General features: G+C 37.1%; 1 protein-coding gene across 2 annotated transcripts in view; it reads right to left on the bottom strand.

Moving 5' to 3' along the window:
• Positions 1-25,686, bottom strand: part of LOC150095370 (sushi, von Willebrand factor type A, EGF and pentraxin domain-containing protein 1-like) — a 47,726-nt gene that overhangs the window by 16,289 nt on the left and 5,751 nt on the right. For both annotated transcript variants that reach the window (XM_090410115.1, XM_090410117.1), the window contains exons 2-10: positions 22,322-22,498; positions 18,864-19,046; positions 17,392-17,472; positions 16,786-16,914; positions 10,944-11,117; positions 10,234-10,419; positions 8,487-8,666; positions 4,513-4,692; positions 67-261 (exon numbers count right to left, since the gene is read on the bottom strand). In XM_090410115.1, coding sequence (XP_090266241.1) covers positions 67-261; positions 4,513-4,692; positions 8,487-8,666; positions 10,234-10,419; positions 10,944-11,117; positions 16,786-16,914; positions 17,392-17,472; positions 18,864-19,046; positions 22,322-22,498 — 1,485 coding nt within the window. The remainder of the gene's footprint in view (positions 1-66; positions 262-4,512; positions 4,693-8,486; positions 8,667-10,233; positions 10,420-10,943; positions 11,118-16,785; positions 16,915-17,391; positions 17,473-18,863; positions 19,047-22,321; positions 22,499-25,686) is intronic.

Here is a 25,686-nt window from a genome sequence, read left to right on the forward strand (position 1 = left end):
TCAAACATTCTAATCGAACAAGAACGGCTACACACTGTACAAACTAAGCATGACAATAAAACTTACTTGAACAAGCTGCCGTTGTTGTTGTCCACGTCCTGTTACGAAGGCATCGAATAGTGGTGGTTGATCCAATAGTTTGAAATCCAGGATCACACTGTAGAACCATGATAGTTCCTTCGGTAATCTTTTCTGACCCCTTCGGGAAAATCCACTTCCCACCTTCGAAAGAATCGATGAATGGAACATCACAGATCACCTCTGGAAAAATGAAGATGGTTAACGGCCTTTTTGTTTATATAAACAATCGTAATTATTACAAGGCAAGTATGCAAATAATTCCAGTCACTAAAAGCTGAGTTTTGCGATATCATTCTTGTATAGTGAAGCCACTGTTATCAGAAGTGAAATACCACCACCTGAATGTTTGACTTAGGTACTGTTGAAAAGCTTGCTATCTGTATAATAATTTCGTATTGAATACAATATGGTTATTAAAATTATTTTCGGCTGAAACCAAATTTGCCTAGTCATCTCACTTTGTTAAAAAAAATCCAACTTGGAATCAAATCCGTCCGGTGAGCAGGCAGAACTAAAAAGTGCTACACATTTTACGAAACACCTAAAAGCAGCAATTAGTATAAAATTAAAAGGAAAAAAAATACTGCTGCAGAAAGCGATGTTCGAATTATTTTGACTCGCTAATCACGCGAGTCAAAACAACTTGAATGATAATTTATTACAATATAAGTTAATTAAGCTAAGTAATAAAGTTGGCTGACAAGCAGAATATTTAGGCTTGCCAAATGAGGAAACTGATTTTTCACAAGTAATCGACAACTAAATTTTAATTACGGCCCGTGCAATTAACTGTAACAACATAGTTGCAGGATTGTCTCTATTTTTCAGTTTTTAAGATGCCAAGAAATGATATTCTTGGTTTAATCCTATATCCAAGTGTAAGCAAAGTTTGCATGCGAATTATCTTCACAACTGGAGTACTTCTTTAGAGAGGCTAATGACTTCACATCAATTGTCTTAGTAAAATTTTTCAGGCTTGTTTTGCAAGCATGACAACAGCTAAAACGCGTACAGTTGAAAATTCGTTAAAAGAAGTTCGTGTTCTAGACAGAATTTGAAACGAGGCGAAGTTTTAAGATACATTGGGAAAATTAAACAGTGGTGTGTTGTTTGCATGATTGGGAAATCAAGAACTAACATGTAATTGCTTTGTTATTGTTTTGAAATTGCGGCCGAGGAGACTGAGGGCGGTCCATTATGTCTGTAAACTGCATATATTTTTCTATACTTGTCCAGCCGGAAGAACCCCTCCCCCCATCCCAATAACCTTTGTATAAAACAGGCTGACTCACCTTCAGTTGAAAAAGCCTTTATAAAAGTTCACGTCCTAGACGGGATTCTAATTCAGGTCTTTCCTACAAAAGGGAATCGTCAATTGTTGAGCTCACCAGTGCTTCGGAATTGATGAAATCGGTACAGATAATCGCATCACAGGATATCCTAAGCTAATTATAGAACGAAGCTCGACTTCAGTCGATCAATAATTGTGAAGGAAGAGCAGAGAGGAGAATAAAACCGTATTGTATCGATCCCTTGGTAGACATAACTCACTATTATAAAATAATGGAAGGAAAAAATGAATGCTGAAATGCATGAGGCTAGTAACAATAACGGAATACACAAATTAAAGTACTCAGATGGTTCAGAAGCTATTCGAATGACTCTGACCATCCAATTAATTTCACCGATCACATTCGCCAGCCTTCAAGGAATCAATCATTTCTTTATAACAATTATTTGGTTCGTAATGAAATTCACGCTGCAGCTGTGATATTAAGAATTATTAGAAATCTTCAATACATGAAAGCATGTCCAAATTATGTTGCAGTTGCAACAGTCAATTATGACGAAATTATAACAGTGTTCTATCATGCACCCAGATTCACTTCAGGATGGCATTTTATTTAATTTTGCAAATAGCTTGGCCATGTTTCTCCAGGTAAGTATGAAATACTAGGCATAAGACGAATGGAACAACTAAATTAATTAAAATTAATAAACAGTAATATAACATCGATTATATATTAACTGTTGAAGAAAATTATGCAAATGAAACATTGATGATTGCTAGTTGAGAAACCTTGAAAAGTATATTCATTAAAATATTGCAGCTTGGCATAGCGGAAATTTTAATTGTGCTACTTTGCTGAAATATTCCCTATTCTTCTCCCCTGTACCCTTTAATATTTTGGAGTTTCAGCTTCGATTATGAAGATCTACCGATCTTTTCATGACAGCATCTTCCACAGCTGAAGATATACTTGCTCATCCATTCAGTGGGCTACTTCTGAAACTATCATTTACATATCTCAGATCCATCAGTATGTCTCTGCAAATATTTCCCATGTTGTTCATTAATTTGCATATATAATTCAATTCTTCAGAGCATGTGAAAGCGCAAGCAATGATAATACTGCAGATGGAACTAACTGCAAAGTCACAGTAACCATCTAACGCATTTTCTCTTTTCAATTTATATTATTATTTCCCTCCACCAGCTCCCCTCCCCAACACACAACTGGCTGGTACCCGGCCCAACAAATACGTCACCATTCTCTTCCCTCCCTGAACACACACACACATCAGCTGACCATCCTCATACCTCAGAGGTTCGAAGTACGGGGATGGTCTGAAATGTTCTCCAGCTAAAAATGAAAAAACGAATTTCAAAATTTTTATTTTTCAAGATATTCTCCCTTAAGACATACATTTATTTCAACGATGCTCCAGCGCCATTATTTCGTCCCTGTAGTGGTTCTCAGTAAGGTCTACAAAATACTTCTGTGCAGCTGCAATAGCCCCTTCATTCGAAGAAAAAGGCTGACCAGCGAAGAAGAGTTTTAGTGTTGGAAAGAGATAGAAGTCAGAGGAAGCCAAATCTGGGGGAATAAGGATGGATGTTCCAACAATTCATAGTGCAGATCCCTTAATTGCCAAAACATCTTTGTGGGCAGGTGAAAGTATCCTGATGAAAGATGACTTTTTTGTTCTGCACACCAGGTCTTTTCTCACGGATTTTTTCGTCTAGTCCGGTTAAAAGACCGGAATAATATTCCCCGATTGTTGTTTTACCCTTTTCAGGATAATTAATAAACAAAATGCCTCTAGTATCCCAAAACACTGATGACATGACCTTTCCTGCTGATGGAACCGACTTTGTCTTCTTTGGCGCTGAACAACCGGGTTTTGTCCACTGTTTTGACTGCTGTTTGCATTCTGGTATGTAATGGTGAATCACAAGTCTCATCCATAGTAATAGATCGACGCACAAAATCAGTCTTATTCTTGTTAAAATGCTCCAAGCACTGTTCAGAGATTTTCGGCGCGTGCGTTTTTGATCTGCTATGAGCAAGCACAGCACCCATCTTGCGCAAAGCTTTTTCATTTGCAATTCTTCATGCAAAATATATCCTACACGTTCTTCTGAAATGCCTATAACTCAGCAATTTCACGCACTTTAACTCGCCGGTCATCCAATACCATATTGTGCACTTGATCAATGATTTCTGGTGTTGTTACACTTCTTGGACGTCCTTCACGTGGATCATCTTCAAGGCTGGTACGGCTACATTTAAACTCGGCAACCCATTTCTTAATTTTCGAAAACGAAGAAGAGTACCCATAAACTTTTACGAACTTGGAATTAATTTCTTTTGGCGTTAAACCTTTTACAAAGAATTTTATAACAGCAAGATTCTCAATTTTATCCATTTTAAGGGATACAGACAACACTTTTGCTTCAGACAGCTGTATTAAACTATTTGATAGAATGACTTGCAATTTCATCGATGCTTATGACAGATGTACCAACTTAAAAAAATCTTGCCGATAGTGTTACCATGTATGGTCAAGAACTTTTCAGACCATCCTCTTATATTAAGAACAATAATCAAATCCAGGTTTTTTTCCCAACCAGAGGATGTCTGTCGATCTCATCCTGCCAAATGTGCAACAGTAATCTACCGGTGATTACAGAATACTTATACAAAAAAGCCTTAGTGGCCTGGGCTCGTTTTCTATGTGGTTAAGGGGAATTAACATAGCCCCATTTTCCGATTGCACTATTGTTCGCTAACAGTGCAATCGGAAAACATAACTGTTTGACTTATTTCCCCACCACATATTCAGGCACACGAAACCTCTCCTCACACGGCATTCAGGTGTGTGGACAAATTTAACTGTTTCTGAAAGCCAGGATACTACACTGGAAATAAATTGTTTGTGCATTGTAGGTATACAGTTTCTTTAAAAAATAATCTTTACCCTATCCTCGTGATTTAATCATACACAGCCTAATGGTAGTGTATGGTAACACATTTTCTCAACTGAAATGAGTAGTTCGAGACTATGCAGTCGAGTGGAGAAAGGTAGATTTGTGGTTCCCAAATTTTATTTCAAACAATCCAGTGTACAAAAGAAGCTAATACTCACCAATACAGAATTCGCTGACATTTCCCCAGGTGCCATCCTTCTGACACATCCTCACTTCTTGGTCTTGGGAAGTGAATCCTGGATCACAAATAACTCTGAGTCGACTGCCGTAGTAGAGCGAATTATCCAACAGCTGCACCTCTCCATGGGGTATGACTTTAATGTCCTTGCACTGAATAGCTGAAAAGAGTACACTCGTTTAACGTTAACTCTAAACAGAATATGGAATAATTTAAAATACTAATAATTTTTATGTCTTTTTAGGAATTCCTTCCATTCCCAACTCTAGTAGGTGAATCTAATGATTTCATATACAGAAAGATATGAAACGTTGGTAATCCACAATGATTGTAGGTTGGGATAATTATTTATTACGTCATAATCGACGCAATCCATCTTGCATTAAAAATTATGTAATATTTGTAACACTAACAAGAAAATTAAGTAGGGAAGCTTTACTTCAAGGAATATAAAAACTGATGGAGGAAAAAGGCATTTTTTAAGTTGAACTGTATAATTATTGATAAGACGGTGGTTTATTGTGCTCAACTGTGTGTGTGTGTGTGTGTGTGTGTGTGTGTGTGTGTGTGTGTGTGTGTGTGTGTGTGTGTGTGTGTGTGTGTGTGTGTTGTCTGCCTCCTCAGGGATATTAAGGTCTAACGTGTGCAACAGCAGCAATCAAATGAATAAAAGATGCTAAACAGAATCTACAGAGTGGCCTTAAACTTTTTTAAAAAAACCCACCAAGTCAATCTGCAGCATGTGGTTAGAAACAGTTAATCGATGCGATAGAAAGAAAAAAAGGATTGACACACGCTGCAACTGATCAAATAACTACTCAGTTCAACCAGAATTCCATTCTGATATAATTTTAGCTATTACGAGTAAGTGCGTGAGAAAGAGAGAGCACAATGCATCGGAATTAGTCCGATTACTGTATATAAAACAGCAAATAATCATCAAGAGCAAGTTATTGTCTGTTTGTCTATAAAGCCGTACAAGGAATTGTAACAAAAGCCAAAGCAGATTATGAAAGGAAATTGGCCATGCAAGCTAAAGAGAATCCCAAATAGTTCTTTCAATATGCTCCAAGTAAAAGAAAAACTGTACACGGCAGAATGATTTTAAGGGATGTCACTGAATCAGTCGATATAGTGGAATTACTGAGAGTACTTTGCAAGGGTATTTCAGCCAGATGGTGACATTGAAGGAACCATTAGTTTATACGGGAATTGTGGTAAATGAAGTGGAGGTGAATAGTCTATTACAGAACATTAATGTGAATACATCTGTGGGATTGGATGGTATACCGGCACGGGTCTTACGTGAAGCGGCTAAAGAATTGTCAGTGCCCTTGACCATATTGTTTAGTCCCGGGTCTGGTTTAGTCCCGAAGGGTGTGGAAAGAGGGGGGAAATAGTTCCACTGCATAAAGGAGGATCCAAGACTACGGTTGCAAATTACCGACCGATCAGCATATCAGGAGTTCTATAACACAGTGACGGCTGAACTGGATAAGGGTAATGATTTTACAGTGATGCTGCTGGACCTGGCTAAGGCCTTTGACAGGATACCACATGGAATTCTAATCCGTAAACTGCAACATATGGGGCTGGATATACGGTTGGTGAGATGGACAGGAGGGTGGTTTACTCAGGAGTAGAATCCAAAAGATGGCCTGTGACTAGTGGTGTGCCACAGGGATCTGTTCTTGGACCACTGCTGTTTAATTTGTTCATTAACGATATAGGGAAGGATCTGAGAGGAACGGTTCATTTGTTCGCTGATGATGCAAAGTTGGGTAGGGCAATAGTGAATGCAAAAGATGTAAAAATCTTGCAGGATGACTTGGATAGATTGGAGTTCTGGGCTAAGGAGAATAGATATCAATTTAATGTGACAAAATGTAAGGTTATGCATTATTGGGTGAAAAGATTATCAGCATATTGGTGGAACTGTACTCCAGGAGATTGACGAGGCCAGGGAAATGAAGTTTAGGGGGAACATTGCAGAAGTAGCTAAATGAGCTCATCAACTCACTTGGTTGTTGAAAAATACCTTGACGAGCAGAGATAAGCAAGTTATTGTACCTCTGTACCGAGCCTTGATAAGACCTAACCTCGACTACTGTGCCAGATTTGGTCACTTGGGTTTCTTCTTGATGGGGAGGACGAGGTTGAGAGGATCATCCAGAGGAGAGTGACCAAGATGATAGCAGGTCTATGGAATGAAGCTTTTGAGAACAGGTTGAAGATTTGTGGGTTGCAAAAATTGGTTGATAGGCAGAAAAGGAGTGAGACATTCAAATTGCTGAAGGGTTTCTATAGGATTTATTCAGAGGATATTTTTGAGAACAGGACTGGTGGTGGGAGGACTAGGGCACATCCATGGAAGCTGGGCAAGAGTGTGGTTAGTAAGGGTGTTAGAGCTAGGTTTTTTACTTTTAGAGTGGTCAATGAGTGGAATAAGCTGCCTGAGTCTGTTGTGGGTGCTATGACTGTTAATGAGTTCAAGGCAAAGTATGACAGATGCTGTGTGAATGTCGAATAGTTTTGATGGACATGATGATTAGGGCCTCCCTCGATGAGTCTAAGGACTCCTTGGAGTCGCCCGTAATAATAATAATAAAGTGGGAGAAGGAACAACAGTACTGGACATCACAACACTAGCAGGGGAGAGATCCAGCCTTGTAAGGTACAGTAACGAAGAATAGTTCTAGGTTATTTTATTTCATTCCATTCGTGGACATAGCTATGGCAACAAAAACAAGCAATCATGGACCCGCCCTGCTTGGTCACAAACATACATGGTTATGTCAATTTGGGTATATACTTTTTCCCAGATGACAGTGACTGTCTTCATGGACAGTTTCGCATACCATATCGTATTTTCATTAACACTGAACAGCTTTAGAATGTGACGGAATTAAATGTTCATGATAGGGACCAACACAGAAAATCTGATGGAACAAATGCAAGAATTTATTCCGTCAGCCTTATGCAGGATACCCGCGAACTGTTTCCAGAACTTCGTGGAAAATCATATCGAGAGGCAAAAGGCTTGCATTGGTTCAACGGGCTATTAGATTGTGTTGGTTGTTTTTAGTTTTCGCTATTTGGCTCAGCTTTCAAGAATCTTAGACTTTTGCCACATGAAGAAATAAACAAATTGCTTAGGATTTTCTGAATTTTTTCGTGTAGCTATTTTAGACAATGAACAAAGAATTAGAACACGATTTTGAATAATGGTGGCAGTAGTCCTTATCTCACAAGAGAGAGAGATTCCACTGCAGGCTTTCCGATCGCTACTTTTCACGAATAACTCAGAAATTAAAACCTCAAATTTTATGAAAAACCAATAATACATAAATCCCAATGTATAGACAAACTGCAATTCGAAGAAAATACCAAGTCCAAAAACTAATATTTATATGATTTTAAAATAAGTGGATGCAAGCATAGCGTCCTGAAAACTATGATACCAGATCACCGGAAAAGGCTTTTAAGGTTTCGATAGTAGTCACTGATTTCAGTCAACCAGGAGAGGGTTCTTTAGTTTTTTTTTTTTTTTTTTTTTTTTACTCAGCTGATTCGTTAGTACATATGGCATAAACCATCTGGTTTTCTTCCTCCTGGGAATTTTTTTTTTTTTTAAATCATAAATGAAAAAGATATACCTCGAACATATACGTATATAATATTAGTATGTTCTCGTATATAATACTAGTTAGGATCAGAAAGACCACATGGCGGTACTAACACCGCATTTCACTAGTACAATGCCGATAATGTACACTCGGCTAATAACGACGGTGGTGATCTGGTAGCCTACTGAATTTCAAAAAGGTTAGGGATATAAGGATAGCGATATGATACTGATCATTGATCAGTATGATATTACTACTCGTAGTTACTTTTCAGCTATTAATCATTTACTTGGTGTTGGAACAGATTTCAGCAAGCATGGCAATTTACCTTCACAACGAAAGGTGTCATCCTGGCTCCATCTAGCAGAAGGAACGCATTCGATTCTGTCGCTTTTAGTACTTCGATAACCTTCATGACATTGTAACACTGCGGCACTTCCAGAAGGAGAATCTTCGATGATTACACGTCCATGAACGACGGGGAACATATCGGGAGAACATTTCGCACCTGAAGAAAGACCAATTTATTTTGTCACTAAGTTTGAACGTTTAATAGTCTAGATAACAGTGGGACTGTAGTAGCGTATGAATTATTATAGAATATCATCAATATATTAATAGAGACAACTTATATTAACATGTACACCATTCAAAATAGATGCGTCGAGACATGGCTTGGAAATAACACGGAAAATTCATCAATTCTTAAAAGAAATTGTACGAATTGATGAAAAGTTCTCTTTTGTGTTATTTTCACAAAGACGAAATGAAATGATTTAAGAAGATGAACATCAAACACTAGTGTCCTTATTGGAGGCCTGAAGTGGCTTGAAAAAAAGTCCGTGTCTGATCTAGCTGAGGATTCCCAGATGATTAAACTGTATAGGTTATTTAATCTGCAAATAATTAGGAGTGTAAATACACAGAGTACATCAACAATGCATTTCTGAAGACTGCTCAGGGATTTAGAGGTTTCCCCCCTAGACATGAGAATCATGTGTAGATTTCAAATGCATCCCAAAAAGGTCATTTTTGAACAGAAATGCGAGATGTACAGGACGAAAAAAAAAACAACTAGGGTCTCTTTAACTCGCAACGTCCAAAAGAGCATTTAGCTAATATTTTTTTACATTGAAAATTCTGTAGACAAATGGTTGCAGACAGTCTTGTCTTTTCTCCTTTTGCTGAGTTTAGGTAGCATGAGAAAGTAATTCCAAGCAATATCGCTCATTAGCTGAGCTACAAGTCGAGTCGAGATGACCTTCATGGTTTAAGTCCGAAATTTATTTCCACCACTCATAAGGCTAATTCACTTTCAGTTGAAAAGCTTTTATAAAAGTTGATCGCTTCACAAAATTCGAACCCAGATCTTTTCAACCAGTGGACATTACCGTGTCCTTGATCCAGACTGCTGTCTTGTGTGTAGCCTTTGTCATGGAGTAACGTGGCTTTAGTTGTTCTTATGCCAATAAACCCCCAAACCTAGTTACGTACTTACCTCTAGAATGCGCTATGTTTTTGCGGGGAGTGCATAAAAACTGAATTTTGAAACAAATTCAGTTTTTATGCATTTACACAAATATGATGCATTACCACAAAGTACTTTGTTTTCAAGAGACAAAACATGTTTTGTAAGCTAATATAGTCCGTTTCGGTTTTCATAAAGTTAGATATTTTAACTTCTGATGTTTATTCTAATATCACGCTAGAATCCACTTGGAATTTATTTAGTCACACTAGTGATTGAATACATAGGCAGACTCTTTGTGGTTTATTGTTTACCGTTAAGGGCAAATTCCGAATGATGTGGTCACAGTAAATGAAAGATTACTTCTGTGATTGTTGACAAGATGAGTTCTAGCTGATCATGTTAATGACAGTTTTGAAATGGGGGGGGAACCCTCTAAATAATTGCCAAAGGCTTTCAGTCATTGGTAGCGAAATACATTGGTAACGAAATGTATTTCGCTACCAATTCACAAAGACTAAGACAAAAACATACAAGTTGATGGGGAACGGTCATCAAGAAACAGGCAAGTAGGATTATTTGGCTTGTTTCAATGCAGCATACTTACCTACACAAACGGGGATGCTACCGGACCACTGGTTATTTTGCAGGCATCGTCTTATTGGATCACCGCGCATCGTATAACCGGCAATGCAAGAATAGTTTGCTGTTCCGCCAAAAGGAACCACTCCATCCGATCCTTCGTACTGGACACTACCATTCGGAAGAGTTTCCGGAGTGTCGCAAGTAATGCCTAAAAATGGAAAAGACACGCTTTTCAAATGTCAAAGACGTCATTAAGTCTGGGCGCATTTTAGTGCCAGAGATGGGTACGGCGATCTGAATACCTAGTTCGAAATGTAAACGTTAAATTAACAAATATAACGCAAATACATTGATCGGTGTTATTACATTCTTTTACTTCAGATTTCATTCCTTTTATAAATACAAAATGTAGCATTGTGTACAGGATGCCAAAGATGGAAACAGATCAAACTGTATATTTGTGTCATACGGGTATTTGTAAGAAGGGGTTTGCAAGGAATGATTCGGATGATTTTCTATTTAATGTTTGCTAGAAAGGCTTTAGTTATGAACTATTAGAGCAATTTTAAATAATTGTTATTAAATGCTTTGAAACCAGCGTTGATATTTTTACAGACTACTAATAATTGCACAGTTGAAAGAAAAAAGTAACTGAAATTAACTATCGCCTTCCCCAAATGAAGAAAGTTAAGTTTTAATAATAAGATATCCATATTTATATACATTTCTTACTTTTGCAAGTCGGAGCACGAGAAGACCACGTCCCATTGGGCAAGCAGAAGACTTCGTTAGTACCATCCATCTCATATCCTGGACCGCAGTAATACTTGAAGGCGGTCTTGCTTCCTGAAGACTTTTTGTTGCCAAAACCATTGATGGGCACGTCTGGAGTAAGACAGGGCAGACCTGCGATTGGTAAAGAATGAAAAATATAATGAGAGGTAAAGCGAAAATATATGCACCAAAGATGCATTTGTTCAACCTGCCAATCCCCTGCTGTGTGCGACTTAACAAGAGGATGTGATGTGGGGAAAGTAACGTCTTGCATGATCTGATAAGAATATCAACGTAAAAACAATGTTTATCGCTAAGAACAGAAAATCAGTTACCAAGCACAATTACAAAATTGAATGAACATCACAGCATGTCTTTTGATCACGTTTGAGCAGCGGAAGAGAATGGAGCAATTAGGAGCAACGCATAAATATCACGTTTTTTTTTTTTTTTTTTCATGTAAATACTTATTATAGTAAGACTTCGAACTTGAATGAAGCAGCCGTGTGATAGCAGCGTGGTTGAAAGTATTCGCTGGAATAAAATAACAGTTGCAAATCATAAAGAATACGTTGATTAGTAAGAGAAGAAAGTTATACAACTTTTTTTTTTTTTTTTTTAACTTTAAGCTCTAAATAACTGAAGGTTAAAAAAGTAATCTGGCAACAAGAAATCCAAACTTAAAGGGCACGCACACACACAAAATCACTTCCCCGAAAGCCTGATTAAAGACCTTTTCGCTAAGTCGCTTCATACCAGTCATAGTAAGAGAAAAAGACGATGATGTTGGGCTCATGGAGAAGGAAAATCCGATATTATCAAGGGATTCAAATCGGTAATTGGTCATTTCCAACGTTCACTGGTAAGAGCATTTGTAACGCTCAATAACAACGATATTCTAGCCCTTGAGCTTCTATTCGCGATAGTACCTTTTTTTTTTTTTTTTTTTTTTTTTACAGGCCTGATTGCTTGGTAATCCCTCGACAAATACCCATGCCATCCGGAAAATAAAATGTCGAATTTTTTTTTTTCGCAATATATAAGAGTGAACATTAATATATTTATAAATGAATATTCACTGTGCCTAAATAATATTGCAGAATGAACTTTAACCTACAGTACATAATCAAAAACAAATCAAGAAACAAAATGTAAATATTTTATGTATTCACTGTTAAATAATTTACCTATAACAGATACTAGTTATAAATTGATTCTACGGGTTTTCGCTTCTCAGCGATAGCAATTCACTTACTTCATGCAGCGAAGTTTGCATGACTGAAGGAACATCCTTTTAATAGATTGCGTCATTGCAGATCGCAAATTAAAAAAAAAAAAAAAAAAAAGATAAGGACGTTTACTGCAAGCAACTGATAAGGATAACCTTATGAAGAGGAAGAGCCGTCATGTGGGGAGTTTTATAATTTTTAATTAAAAGTATTAATTTCTCAAAATCTTAAAGAAAGTTTTTAATGTGGCTAACAATACAAATGGATATATATAATCCTTTATACAAAATAAAGGATTTCCCTTTTAATTCTGCTGCAGTCACCTGTGGATTTGCTGACATCGTTCCCGTCAACATGTCAAAAATTATAGGATTGATCAAATGCACAGGAGTGGATTGAGCCGACTGGGGGGGGGGGGGCTAGCGGTAAAAGAGTCAACCATTTGAAATACCTGGCGATATTTGAAAAATTTGACGTTATTTCTCTTGTAGCCTGGTATACTTGTGTGGCGGTATTGGATGCCTATCTTATTTTAAAACTAGAAACTGTTCCAATTCAGCATCAAAATGCGTAATACATCGTACTTACAGATCGCTTAATTTTTCTGTATAGCTCGGGCCCCTGGCGGCCGCTAGGTCCGACACCCGCTTGTTTCGCCTCTGCAAATGCAAAGTATGATTTAAGTTTATTCCTTCAGCTTTATAATTGAAGAGAATGCTAACTTATTCAGAAATATGAACAACTTTAATTCGGGATATAATCTCCTTTCTTGTTTCCGCTGCATATAATCTTCTACTTCGACAATTTCCTTTTACTAGAATGACCCAGGTTCGAATTCGGTCTGGAACGCGAAGAATCTTTATAAGGGTTTCTCAACCAAAGATGTGCTAGCTATTCAATTTACAGACAAAATCCCGTTACAACCAATAGCAAATACTGGTTTAGTAAGATGGTGCAGAACCTGCTCGTGTGGGCCTTTGTATCGTCCATTACACTAACTAAGTAAAATCTTGATGTCGAATATTTTGCCAGGTGAGCTTGGAAATTCCATGTAAAACTACACCTCGACGAAGCCTGATATTTCCCGTACATGCTCGGAAGCAAGGCTTTTTTTTTTCTCTCCCGCCAGACTATGAGGTGTAAAAATCAGCACATCCCGAAAAGGACCAGAAATCCTTCGAGTCATTAAATACGTTTCAGCGATAAATTAGTCTGAAGTTTCAATCCTAAGAAGTACATTTTATTTTCGTCTTCAAAGCATTAAGTATCAGCTTCTTTGTTGATCCCTCAACATCTGACCTTTTCAGCTCTCTCTTCGATTGGTTCCGCTTCAAGGCCGTATTATCCCTGCTTTTATGCGGTCTGATTCCAGCATATTCGAATGCTTCACATGAAATTTCCTTTCTGGATTTTTCATTTCAAAACTTCACCCTTGTTCGGCGCATTTTACTGTAAACAAGCCACTCGGAATTTTAGTTCTTTTCCCCAAAGAACTAAACTTTCTGCTTTTCTCCATAACACGTCGCGAAATGCTAATGCTTCGGCATTTCACTGGGTAAATTATTGAAATAAAAATATAAATTATGACTATGAAAAGAATTTGCAGTCGGAAGCTTTTGGAACTGATGTGGACATTTTAAAGAGAACAAAACGTAAACAATCAGTACACAGATATTCGAAGAACGAGGAAATATCCAATGGAAAGATGCAGTGAATTAATGCACTCTGGGCTTGTCTTGTAAAAACAAAAAACGGGTCGTATTAGCGATTGAAATAAAATAATCGGGAAAAATGTTAACAGAAAATCAGAACTAAATTTTTGATTGTGTGTTGCTAAGCAATAGCTTGTACATCTCATTAGGATACGATGAACCATAACAAGGCAATCCTTCAAGCTCAGTCTTTCCTTTAATCTCGTAAAATGAACTAAAATCCATATCGTACTATAATATAGTGAAAAAAAAAAGTCATTGAATCCCCTGGTGAGTAAATTTTACTCACCAGGGGATTCAATGACTTTTTCAAACCCCCATAATCCTTTGGGTGCTTTGCTAATGTTATCTCTAAAGCTATCAATTACGTACATATTAATTTTTTGTGTGTGTGTTTAATTATAAAAGTTCACTTTTGATTTAAGGAATATTTTATAAAATTTTAATGCACACTTCGACTAACGTTTTTACTAGGATTAGGCAATAAAGTCCCCCCCCCTTTATCAGAATTAACCTTCCTCTTTTCCCTTGGCGAACTCATGTGATCAAGCAATCCAATATTCAGCTATTCATCATCATCATGTAATTATTAATTAACCAGCTTGCGCCAGAGAACTGTCCAGAGAGAGAGAAGGGAGTTCACTTGGCAAATTGATAATTTATGGTTCAATAGCGTGCCTAACAATTTTTTTTTAATCAAACTCGCTATCAGGATCAGTTAAAAAAAAAATAAAACTCATTAAGACTCCCTACTTTTGCCTAAAAATAATCAAATCGATTCCATATGTTTCAACCGGATTTAGAATTCAAACTCCTACGCGATAACAAGTGTGAGATTCCTTTATATAAATATACATAATGTTATAAAAACTGAAGCTTTGTGTTGTACCTGTCTACGAAGGTTTAACAAAAAAAAACATGCTTATCCAGCTGTAACTGTATTAAGAACATCAGATTACTATACAAGGAAAGTATTTTTAAAACGGTTTTTAAATCGTTTTTCATTATTTCTCTTTTCGAAAAGGCCTTCTGGACAGTCTGATTGATTTGATGCTGTGGCTTCCTCTCTTGAGAGGGTCGCAGCCGATTACTAGGGAGATAGTGACGCAAGGTGGTTTCCCGTTGCTTCCTTGCCGTAAGTATTTATGACTGTAGCCTGTGTGTTCACGGGGCCGGTTTGTCTGCTTGAGGGATGGAAAAACCCCAGATAAACTGGTGGAAAAAATCCTGCTGTCCACGCCCAAGACCGGCTCACTTGGCTCTGGCTGAGGAAGATCCTCAAGCTCCTCACGTCGTCGACGGGAATCGAATCTAAGACACTCCTTCCCCAGGCATATGGTTGCGAAGTGCAAAGCCACTAGGCTAACCGGACACAGTCTGATTATTGGACTCAAAATTGAAATGCTGCTTTCGGAAAAAGAGTCGGTGAATCATTTAACTTTGAAAGCGGTACCCTACTGTCGACAACAGGGTTCTTATTATATACAAATTGCACAGGCGCACACACAAATTTAAGCATTACATTCATCGGTGTTTAAATTTGAACATATGTAAATTGATGGAACAATTCACAACAAAAATATTTCAAAATGTCTAAACTAAATTCAATTTTAGTTTGCTTTTTATTCATTTAAAATTGTATACGCCCTTAAATTGCGAAGCCTCAAACACGTAAATTCAACACGATGCGTATAACATAATTGGACCTTAAATATTTTCTTAAAATGAAGATATCAATCAATCTTAGTTGGATTAGTGCAAGTACATTTATAATGCGCGTTTCTGTAAACAGGTAAATTCCTCTCATTACTGATGAGATTTGACCCCACCCCCTTTAACAATCATGAAACACCTTATTTATCAAGGCTCCCCTTCTATCTCCGGGAGTTAGTACATACTTAGAATCATTACGCTGACGGATGTATGAAGTGCATTTATTCGTTTATCTTTCTCAAATTAACAATCAAAGAGAACAAACTCAAAGCCTTTTGTGACTTTCATGTTATTAGGAGTCCAATAATAACAATTGCATAAAAATCAAACTTTGTCCTACTGATGCTTGCTTATGAAAAAAAATGAACGTGCTGATTTCTAGTGGTTTTAGGAAAGCGCGACAATTCCTTGGAGGTATCGCGTAATAATAATAATAATAATCTGCGATTAGTTTGAGTTACACAGTCTAGTATATTAACTCTTATTACTGCGTTTTCTTCTCACACTGGAATGAAGAAGGTGCATGCTAGCAGGTCTTCCATTTTGTTTCGAAAGTTACTGAAATTCCCTCGCTTTTTTTTTTGTAGTAAAATGCATGTCACACTTCCTTATTCTCGACCCTTAAACTGACAAAAAACACGATCTGCAAAAGGTTCTCGGTTTATTTAATCTGAGGGTACAGATTTGTAATCTTTTATGGCAGAGTTGGCATAAAAAAAAAAAAAATAAAAATAAAAAAAAAAAAAAAAAAAAGCAACAAACAACTTTAATGTAATAAGTCAGTCAAGTTTGCGCGTGCAAGTCTTAGGCAACTCGTGGTAAAGGAGGAATAAGCTCCGATCACTATTCTTAGTATTTACCCTTAATGCAAAGCACATCTCCTTGAGAAGCCTGGCTCCCACTGATGAGACCTCAATAAAGGTCGAAACCGGTCTGGGTGGTAGTCCCTTGCCTTTAAGGCATAGCATCATACATCTCCTCCAGGAGATGTGCTTTGCATTAAGGGTAAATATTAAGAATAGTGATCAGAGCTTATTCCTCCTTTACCACGAGTTGCCTAAGACTTGCACTTTAATGTAAATTGTTTTTATTTTATTATTATTATTTTTTGCACTTTATTTTCTCTTCAGGGAATCAGTTTCTTACCTCTTTTCGCGAATATTTCAACCTCGCATAGTTGAAAGAAGTGCTCCGTCTTAATGTAATCCTGCACGTGCACCAGATAGCCTTCGGTAGCCGCAGGACAATTAAACACTTTCTTCGTATTCACAGTTCCTGTAAAAAAAAAAAATTTTAGACTAAACTTTCTTTTGAGAATCACATTATTCTAGGGATATTTTTTTGCTAGAGAATGCAGTTGTTTTCTATTTATGAATCCTGAATTTTATTGCAAGAGTTACTTGTAAATAAACGACGCAACTGGTACGATATTATTACATTCAACCGGATAGTTGTAGCGTCTATCACAAGACTGCTATGAATACATTACGGGAACAGATAGCAGTCTGTTCCTTGTAATAAACACCCTTCATAAGTAGCAGCACTTCAATGCACGATAATGCAGTCTTCATTAAGTGTAAAGAATATAAAATATGTTGAAATGCACAAGCGAGCAGTCAAAAGAAAACAAAAACAAGTAAGACGAAGGACAATTTATTTAAAACAGCTTGAAGCTGTTTTAAATAAATTTAGAGAAAAAAAATTCAGAAAATAGTTCTTAAGATACTGAAGATGAGCGATCGCTATTCTTACCAGTATTGTCGATGTATCTTCCGCAGGTGGTTGGGGTATAGCCATCCTTCCTCACCAGCACTTCCAGGTCCAAGATATCTCCTGCGTAAAAAGAAACGAATTCTATAAAGACACGAGCTGTATTAGGCAATTGCGCAATGAACTACTCTCGATTAAGTGCTGCATCGTAAAAAACAAAGTAAATAGTGGGTTCACAAAATAACATGCAACAGACTTTATGGCTTTAAATCAATTTACCACTCGCGTTTTCGAATACGGAGTTGTACAGCTATTAAGAAAATGTTTCATGCGTGCCATAACAGGTATTTTTAATCTTTGATTTAGAAAAGTTGTATTCTTAGATCACAGCGTGATAAACATATCAGGAAACGGTTTCTTAGCGGCAATGGTGTTTTTCGCTTTCTATCCATACTTGTAAATGCTTCAGAAATAAGTATTCGCGTATACCTGATAATCCAATAGGCAATTACAAGCAAACCACAGACTAAACTTACCGTTTTGCTCTTATATGCAATTATTTTAAAGCAAATATTTTCGGAACTTTGTGCAACGTGTTAATCCCTCTAGCGGTAGGTTTCTTTGTTAAGGATGGGTGACGTTAGGCTGTTTGTTTCTATGACAACACTAAGCTCAGCTTGCGTAAACGAATGTTAGGAAATACGTAATATATTACCGCATCACGTATGCCGAAACTCTAGTAAGTAAATATTTTTCTATAATAGGAAAAAAAAAAAAGATTTTCGCATAGAGACGTACTGAAGGGGGACTAGGTAAATGCGCTGCAGGCATTCCTTCGATCCTTAAAATCTCCAAAAATTTCTCTGAGCAGAAATTTGCATGTATGGACATTCCTAAATAACGACACTTGCATTATAAACAATTTTGTAATTAGTTAACTAATAAAATCTAAACTTTAACTAGTCAGTACAGGTTATGCACAAAGAAATACTTAAAACATTCGTTGTATGGACACAAGATGTCGCTGCAGTATGAAGTCAGCCTACCTATCGAAAACTGTAGGATTACTTCATTCTGTTAAGTAATTCTTTTTCTTATAACCCATAACTTGATAAATAACAATCGTAAGTTGTTGTCAGTGCTTGTTATATCGATCAGCTCAATGTTAAATTACTTCATGCTTACAATAACTGCATGTATTGTGATATCCATACAAAAGACAAGTTTGTATTAAGCAATCGAAATGTAGGACCATCGCTGGAATATCTGCGTACATGCAGCTATCACTGGCTGCCGATCATGAGCTTCACCGACTCCTGAAATCTCTTATCGAACTAAACAAAAATACGAAGTAGCGATGCAGCGCCATCTATAGAAAGTAAACGGAGCGTTGCACAACTATGTTTGGAGTTGCATTGATCACGTTCCCTGGAATGACCAGAGTGCAATTGTGCACGTGTTTATTAAGAAAAGCATGTTTTAAAAAATAATACACAGAAGGTTGAACCACTTACCGTAGGCAAATGTGATCCTGACTGCCAACACTTCCGACTTTTCACTGAGAACAGCGGTCCAGTAAGCATCCGATTGTCTCTCCGTGCACGAGCAAGTCCTCTCGTCTCGGTCAATGGCATTTAGAGGAGAGTTATTCCCGAACGTGCTCGACTGGGTGGCACTTTCCACTTGAACAGCTCTGTCTACGACAAACCAGAATATCACTGCTATTAAGTGCGTCACTGAAAAGCCAATGACAGAACAGATTGTACGAGTAAAACCATTCATGAATATCCAGTTAATATGGAATGTATTTATGGCTATACAAGTCACCGAACTGAAAGGGAATTGAACGAAACAGATTTCGTGTAATGATCGATTTGGCTTCAGTCAAATTCAACGAATGATCGCTTTGGTAGTTTGTTTCTTTTATAAGTCCATTTCTACGGAATGCGTGGATTAGCAAATACATTGCCCATGAATTTAATTCTCTGCAAGTGCAGGGAGATTTTTACTGAAATTGCATGATGGAGAAACTAAAACCGCCCCTGTTCTAAGCTAAACAACTCCACCTATAAGAGGAAAAAATATCTTATGTTGGCTGAAAGAGTTGAACAATACCAAGTGTACTTATGGGAATCGAAATTTAAAAAAAAAAAAAAATTCGAAGAATTGTGTAACAACATGAATTAGCAGCTCAAGAATCGAAGTCAATGTAGCCAGGAGGAGTCCTACAAAAGAAGTGATCCAAAATTATTCAGACTTTGGGGTTACGTAGAGACAACTAAGGCCATGAGGTAAACGTATTATGTTCCGTCAACTGCGTATGCTTACTGTTTTTTTTTTTTTTCCTCTGCGAAAGTATAAAAAACACTTAGTCCATCCAGAATAATCATTCTTCCTTTCACGGCCGATGTAAGGCGTGTTCCATATCTCCTTGTGTTCTGACGACGAGCCTTACCTCGAAACGTCTTGAGCTTCACCGCCGATAAGACAGCATCTAATATTTTCCTTTTCACACGTTGCTTAGTTTGATTATTAACTGTTATTTTAGTCAACTAAGGCCCACGCACATTTCGGTGTATTGGCAAGTTCTACAAATTTGTTTTTGTGGGCAACGATCAACCGTGCCGCTCCCCTGCACGAGACCGGATGACATTATCTTCAAGCTGAAAGCCCTCCTAAATGTTCCTCTTGTTCTTTCCAATCAAATAGCAATTACTTCCGGCTGACTGCTCTGTTGAGGCCTCGCACAATGTCGAATCGATCCATAAACAAAATTTCGATGATTTACTAATCTAGCTATGTTTTATGAGAATTAAATGATTTTTTTTTATATAGAAATTCAAGGATGGTTAGAACAAGCTGTCAATCTTTACTGAGTTAGCTGGCTACTTCCACTGCAGAAGCTTCCTGAAAGCAGGTGGCGACACATACGTTGTCGGTTTAAAGATTCCAAATATGGCGTATATCGCGCCAGAGGAACAACGAAATCTTGTACAAGTTTTGTACTTCTCGAATATCACACCCGATCCTTCCTCATATGGGGATAAAAAGGTGTATTACTACTCCACAATGCACTGTTTACGAAGTCCAAACACAAATGGAACGGCTGTCATCGATGGGAAGTACAAAAAATAATTTCGGCTGATTTCTTACTTAGGGACCATACTATAAATGATTACTACGTTGCAAAGTTTGCGTACTGTTAAAAAGAAGCCTCGAACTTTCTGCAGTCTGGGACGTCTTGGTTTGAAGGCTCTTCATTACCTCCCTTTATTATCGTTGTGACATTCTGAGATTTCAAAAATCATCAGCTGGTCACTTGGAGTGGGCGGATAGGCAGGGTTCGAAGTTTGGAATGTCATAACTAATGGGGAAGTTTCGCCACCTGCAGGAAGTTTCTTGAAACACATTAAGGATTTATCGATTATACCCATACAGATGTTCTACAGAATTTTGTTTGTATCAACTTAACTATTCTCTTTCAGATTACCATGTTCGGTTTAGTGCATTTATATGTTGAAAACTGCACGATTAATTGCTTTTTTTATGTGTATATTGTGCACTGTTTACATTTTATGTGTAGCGCTAATTTTTAATGAAGTAAATGTAATAATAAAATTTGTTTGCAGTTTACTATCCAAAATAAGTATTGTAGTTTAATGTTTAGCGATGTTTTAAAATAGCCAAGTTAAAAAAAAAACTTACTTAGTTGGCCAAATCTGAAGTTTTTACAGCTTTCAACAAAACGCCGTAAAGATAACGACGAGTAATAGTGACGGTTTTCTTCAGTTCACGACTGAAGCGGAACAGGAAGCATCGTGCGGGTTGGAGCATGCGCGAGTGAAAGAACACGCTAACTAAATGAACGGCTGGATAGAGCTGTGAAAGGGAGAAAGAGGTGCAGATACGTAATGATATGGAAGTTTTTGGAACAAGTGAGAAAAATAGTTCCGTTAGTAGCCATCTTTCAGAAAGAAAGAAAGATGAAAAAGTTATTTAGGTGTTACTCTATCAGAGAAACTGGAATAACAGTTGCAGAAGAAATTTATAAGAACTTGGGAACTTGATAAATGAAGTTTCTCACATAGGAAGAGAGATGTTTATTGAAGGTTCCATTAAATGTTTTAACGGCGTTGTTTCGGAGGATACAGCGACGTTTTAAGTGTTGGATAATTTTTTATTGGGAATCCTTCGTACAGGAAGAGGAAAAAGACTGAATCTTGAAGATAAAAGTAGAAAGAAGAAAGGTTTTTGTGGGATTTTTCTAGAAGGCACATTAAAGGAGGACCGCTAGACGGTGTTCGAATTTGAAGATTTTATTGTCAAGTCTGAACTTTTCATGTTGCCAACTAAGAATAGGAAATCTACAGTTATTTGCAAGATAGTGGTTTTCAGAAGAAGCTATCTTTCAAGAGATGTTCAGATGCAGTTAAGAGACTTAATGTTCTTTTTAGCTGATATATTTTTGGGCCCAAGAAACATATAAGATGCGATTTGTTTGTCTTTTAGATTTCAAGACAATTTTCTGTTGTTGAAGTTCATAAACACTGTAATTTTTCTAAAATGTATCTTAATATTATTAAACTGTTTTCCGTTTTTAAGATATAAAGGTGTGAAGACTCGATTTACTTGAAGTTAAGATTGAATTTTGAGAACAGATAGCGAATTATCACACAAATTACATACGTTAAGAATCTTAGTTGTGTCAGTGTAGAAATCTGATGCCACTCGCAAACTATTTTTACAATAAGCACAGTACACTGGATTTAATAGTTTTAAACTTATATACAAAGGTGCAATCCACGACAGGATTTAATAAATAATGAATTAAAACTTTTTTACAAATAAAGTTTCAAACCTTCTTCACTTCACCTTTATACCTTGTATTATAATAAAGATTATGGACTTCAGTTTTTTCTAATTATGGTTTACAAAACTGAAATAAGTACGACAAAACTTAAGCGTAACTCACCACAGATAGGGATGCTATTGCTCCAAGTGCCTCCGTGCAAACAAACTCGCTTGTCGTTTCCGAAGATCATATGGGTAGTATCGCAGTGATACTGAATCATGGATCCTGGAGTGTAAATCTGTTGCACAGGTAGATACCAACCATCGACTGGCCGTCCGGGTATTCCACAAGCCTGTTCTGCAAAGAACGCAAGTCAGTTACGTACACAAATATAAGTTTGCCAGTAAGCAAAGCGGGAGGAGGAAGGGGCATCAAAATCTAGTGTTTTTTTTTTTTTGTTGTTGTTGTTGTTATCATAAACTGGAATGCAAGAGAACAATTAATTCCCCACAGATATTTTCCTTGAGCCAATTTCAGTATATTCCAGAGGCACATGTTTCTACAAATGCTGATCGCAAGGGAGCAAACGAAATGTAAATTGCCATGCAAACATAGCTTAAAATTCTTGTCCTTTCTCTCTCTCTCAGTATAAAGAAAGGTTTTTAAGTTTTAAGATGCTCTGTGATCTTGTCCTCTCCACCATGTACAGCAATCCCTCGATTAGTGCGCCTAATGCTTCTTTAAATCAGGCGAATTAATCGAAAACGCACTAATCGAATAACCTATGGGAAAATGTATAATTCGTTCCTCAGATTTCTTTTTGGACCCTTAATTTTTTTTTTTTTTTTTTATAAAAGAATTAGGGTATGTCTCAGGGTCTAGTTAAAGGAAAACAACCATGAAGCTGAAAGACAATAAAACGTATTCAGAATATAAATTTTATTATTCTACTTCTTAACAAAGAATTGAGCTAAATTTGGCGGGCATTTTGTTTCTTTTTTTTTCATACAACCGACGGTATGGCCCTATTGCCTCTTCTACAAATTTTACTGCTTCTCCTTTCATCAGGGTCAGCATCCAAGCATTGCTGCTTAAAAACTTCGATTGTACGAAAAATATTTTCAAATTGTCTGTGAAATCTCTTTTGGCTGACTATCAGTGGTTAAATTTTCTTCGGGATCTTCCCGCTGTGCATCTAAATTTAGCAGGTCGGAATCACTCAATTCTTTAGAATGAGATTTAATTAACTCTTGGACGTTATCACTGAAGGGGAATCACGTGCTTTATAGATAAAATTTCCCAACTGTTATACAATACAAACAAAATAGTTACCACTTTAAAAACTACAATGATCATAAAAGAGAAGTTAATTTTCCGACGTGTAATAATAAACAATTCATCCCAGAAGTGGATTGATTACCCTATTCAATTGAATTCGGTATTCAATATTGAATACCGAATTCATCCCTAATCGGAATGGATTCGCCTTCTCCTGCCATGCGCAGAAGTGTCGAAGGGCGTACTATAGCAGACGACAAATTTTGGCGGTAAAAATTTGGAACATAGTACTGTATATATAGCGTACATGGAAGCAGTGTAGTATGCCATTAAAAATAACTTTGTAAAATGTTTTAAATCGGTAACTACATTATTTTATTTCATTCTGGTGAGTGATTTTTTAAAATAGCTTGCCATAAAAATATACAGATAGAAAATTTTTAAAATGTGTAACATTTATTTTTAAGATGTATATAGGCGCACTAATCGAATTTTAAAGACGCACTAATCGAGGGATTACTGTACATCGATTGCATACTGGTAGCTTTATCTCCACTGTCCATTAGATAATGCAGTCGTGGCCACTCTGTCAGTCACATCTCAAACACAGTTAAGAAACCTCTATAAAACTCCACTCCTTTAGAGCGGCATCTATTTCACTGACATTTTTATTATGAGGTTGGCTTTCATAAGGGAATTCGCGCTGTCAGCAACTGAAACTCTGTTCTGCAAAGAAACCGCTTCTACATTACAGAAAACATTTTTCATTCTTCGGTATTTGGGTCCCTTTTCCTCGCATGCGATTACTAAAAACTTTATTTTTGTAAATAAAACAGACTGATGATTCTTGTAACAAAAACAGTGAATGACTCGCCATCGTTTAGGTTATTTGGATTTATGGCCGAAGTAAGTTAGGCTACGAGGCCAGTGTATTATACATGTTAATTTGCGTGTGTGTGTGTTCTAATGGCCAGTTTGCCTGCTCCCCAGGAGTAAAACCCCTACAACCTCCGTATTAGAACGATCTCGCTACCGTATTTGGCTTAAGTCACCGCCGTGATTCTCTATCACAAACAATAGCGTTTGCCATTCCTATTGACGAAGTATTTCAGAAGAAACGACTAACAGGTTTTATTTCTCATACAAAATATTAAAACAAAGGATAAGAAATGCGTATTATTGTCTTATAGCCAAACAGCAAAACAAAAAACTTTGAAATTTCTTAAGTGATAGAGTTTAGGCAAATACGACTTTCACCATGAGAGTTGGTTCACCATTAGAAAACAAGAGCTCATTACTGCTTTTCATTAAGGTTTCTCTGACCCAAACTCTTTTAAACGATTGGTTCTCATCAGAAATCCAATGAGAGCCAAAATCCACTTCTCAGTTCCATAAAGCCCCAAGTATTTTTTTTCATAAGCGTTCAATCACTTTCGAAACATTTTAAAAGGCAAACATTGTTTTGCTACTTGGCTATAAAAACAATAATGCATGTTTATTATATTTTCTTTTAATAGTTTTTAATGCTAAATTAAGCCCGATAAGCTCTTTTCTTCCATCCATTAATTTTATGCATTAACACACTTCATTAAAAAAATACAAACTTAAAATAAAAAATTCAGTGGCATTATTCAAAGAGCTTCGTTAATTAAAGAATTTATTGCTAATCGAAGATTGTAAGATCTGGGGCCAGGATTCACTTTGTCCTCTTATTTGCTGTTTGTTTATTTTTTCTGTGATTAATTCGTCATCTTTGATCATCTTCAAACCTGGAACAAAAATGTCGACTATACACATAAAGGCAATACAGAAGAAGAAAAATATTGAAGGGAGGATACGGCAGGAAATGAAAATTGGTGGGGAGCAGTTTGGATTTATGCCAGGAAGAGGGCCAACGGATGCGATATTTGCGCTAAGGCGATTGATGGAGAAATATAGAGAGATGCAAATTGAGCTGCACATGGTGTTTATAGACCTGGAAAAGACATACGACAGAGTGACCAGGCAGGAGGTATGGAGGTGTATGAGGAAGAAGGGGGGGGGTGTCGGAGAAGTATGTGAGGATGGTGAAGGAGATGTATGAGGGAACAGAAACTCAGGTCAGGTCTAGTGTCGGCATGACAGAAGGGTTCCCCATTGTCGTAGGGCTACACCAAGGGTCAGCTCTGAGCCCCTACCTCTTTGACCTGGTCATGGATGTACTAGTGGAGGATGTCAAGAAGGAGGCACCATGGAGCATGCTGTTTGCCGACGACATTGTTCTATGC

Source organism: Typopeltis vanoorti, chromosome 20 (assembly GCF_054136105.1).
Source record: "Typopeltis vanoorti isolate ZY-2024b chromosome 20, IOZ_Tvanoo_1.0, whole genome shotgun sequence".
Lineage (NCBI taxonomy): Eukaryota > Metazoa > Arthropoda > Arachnida > Uropygi > Thelyphonidae > Typopeltis > Typopeltis vanoorti.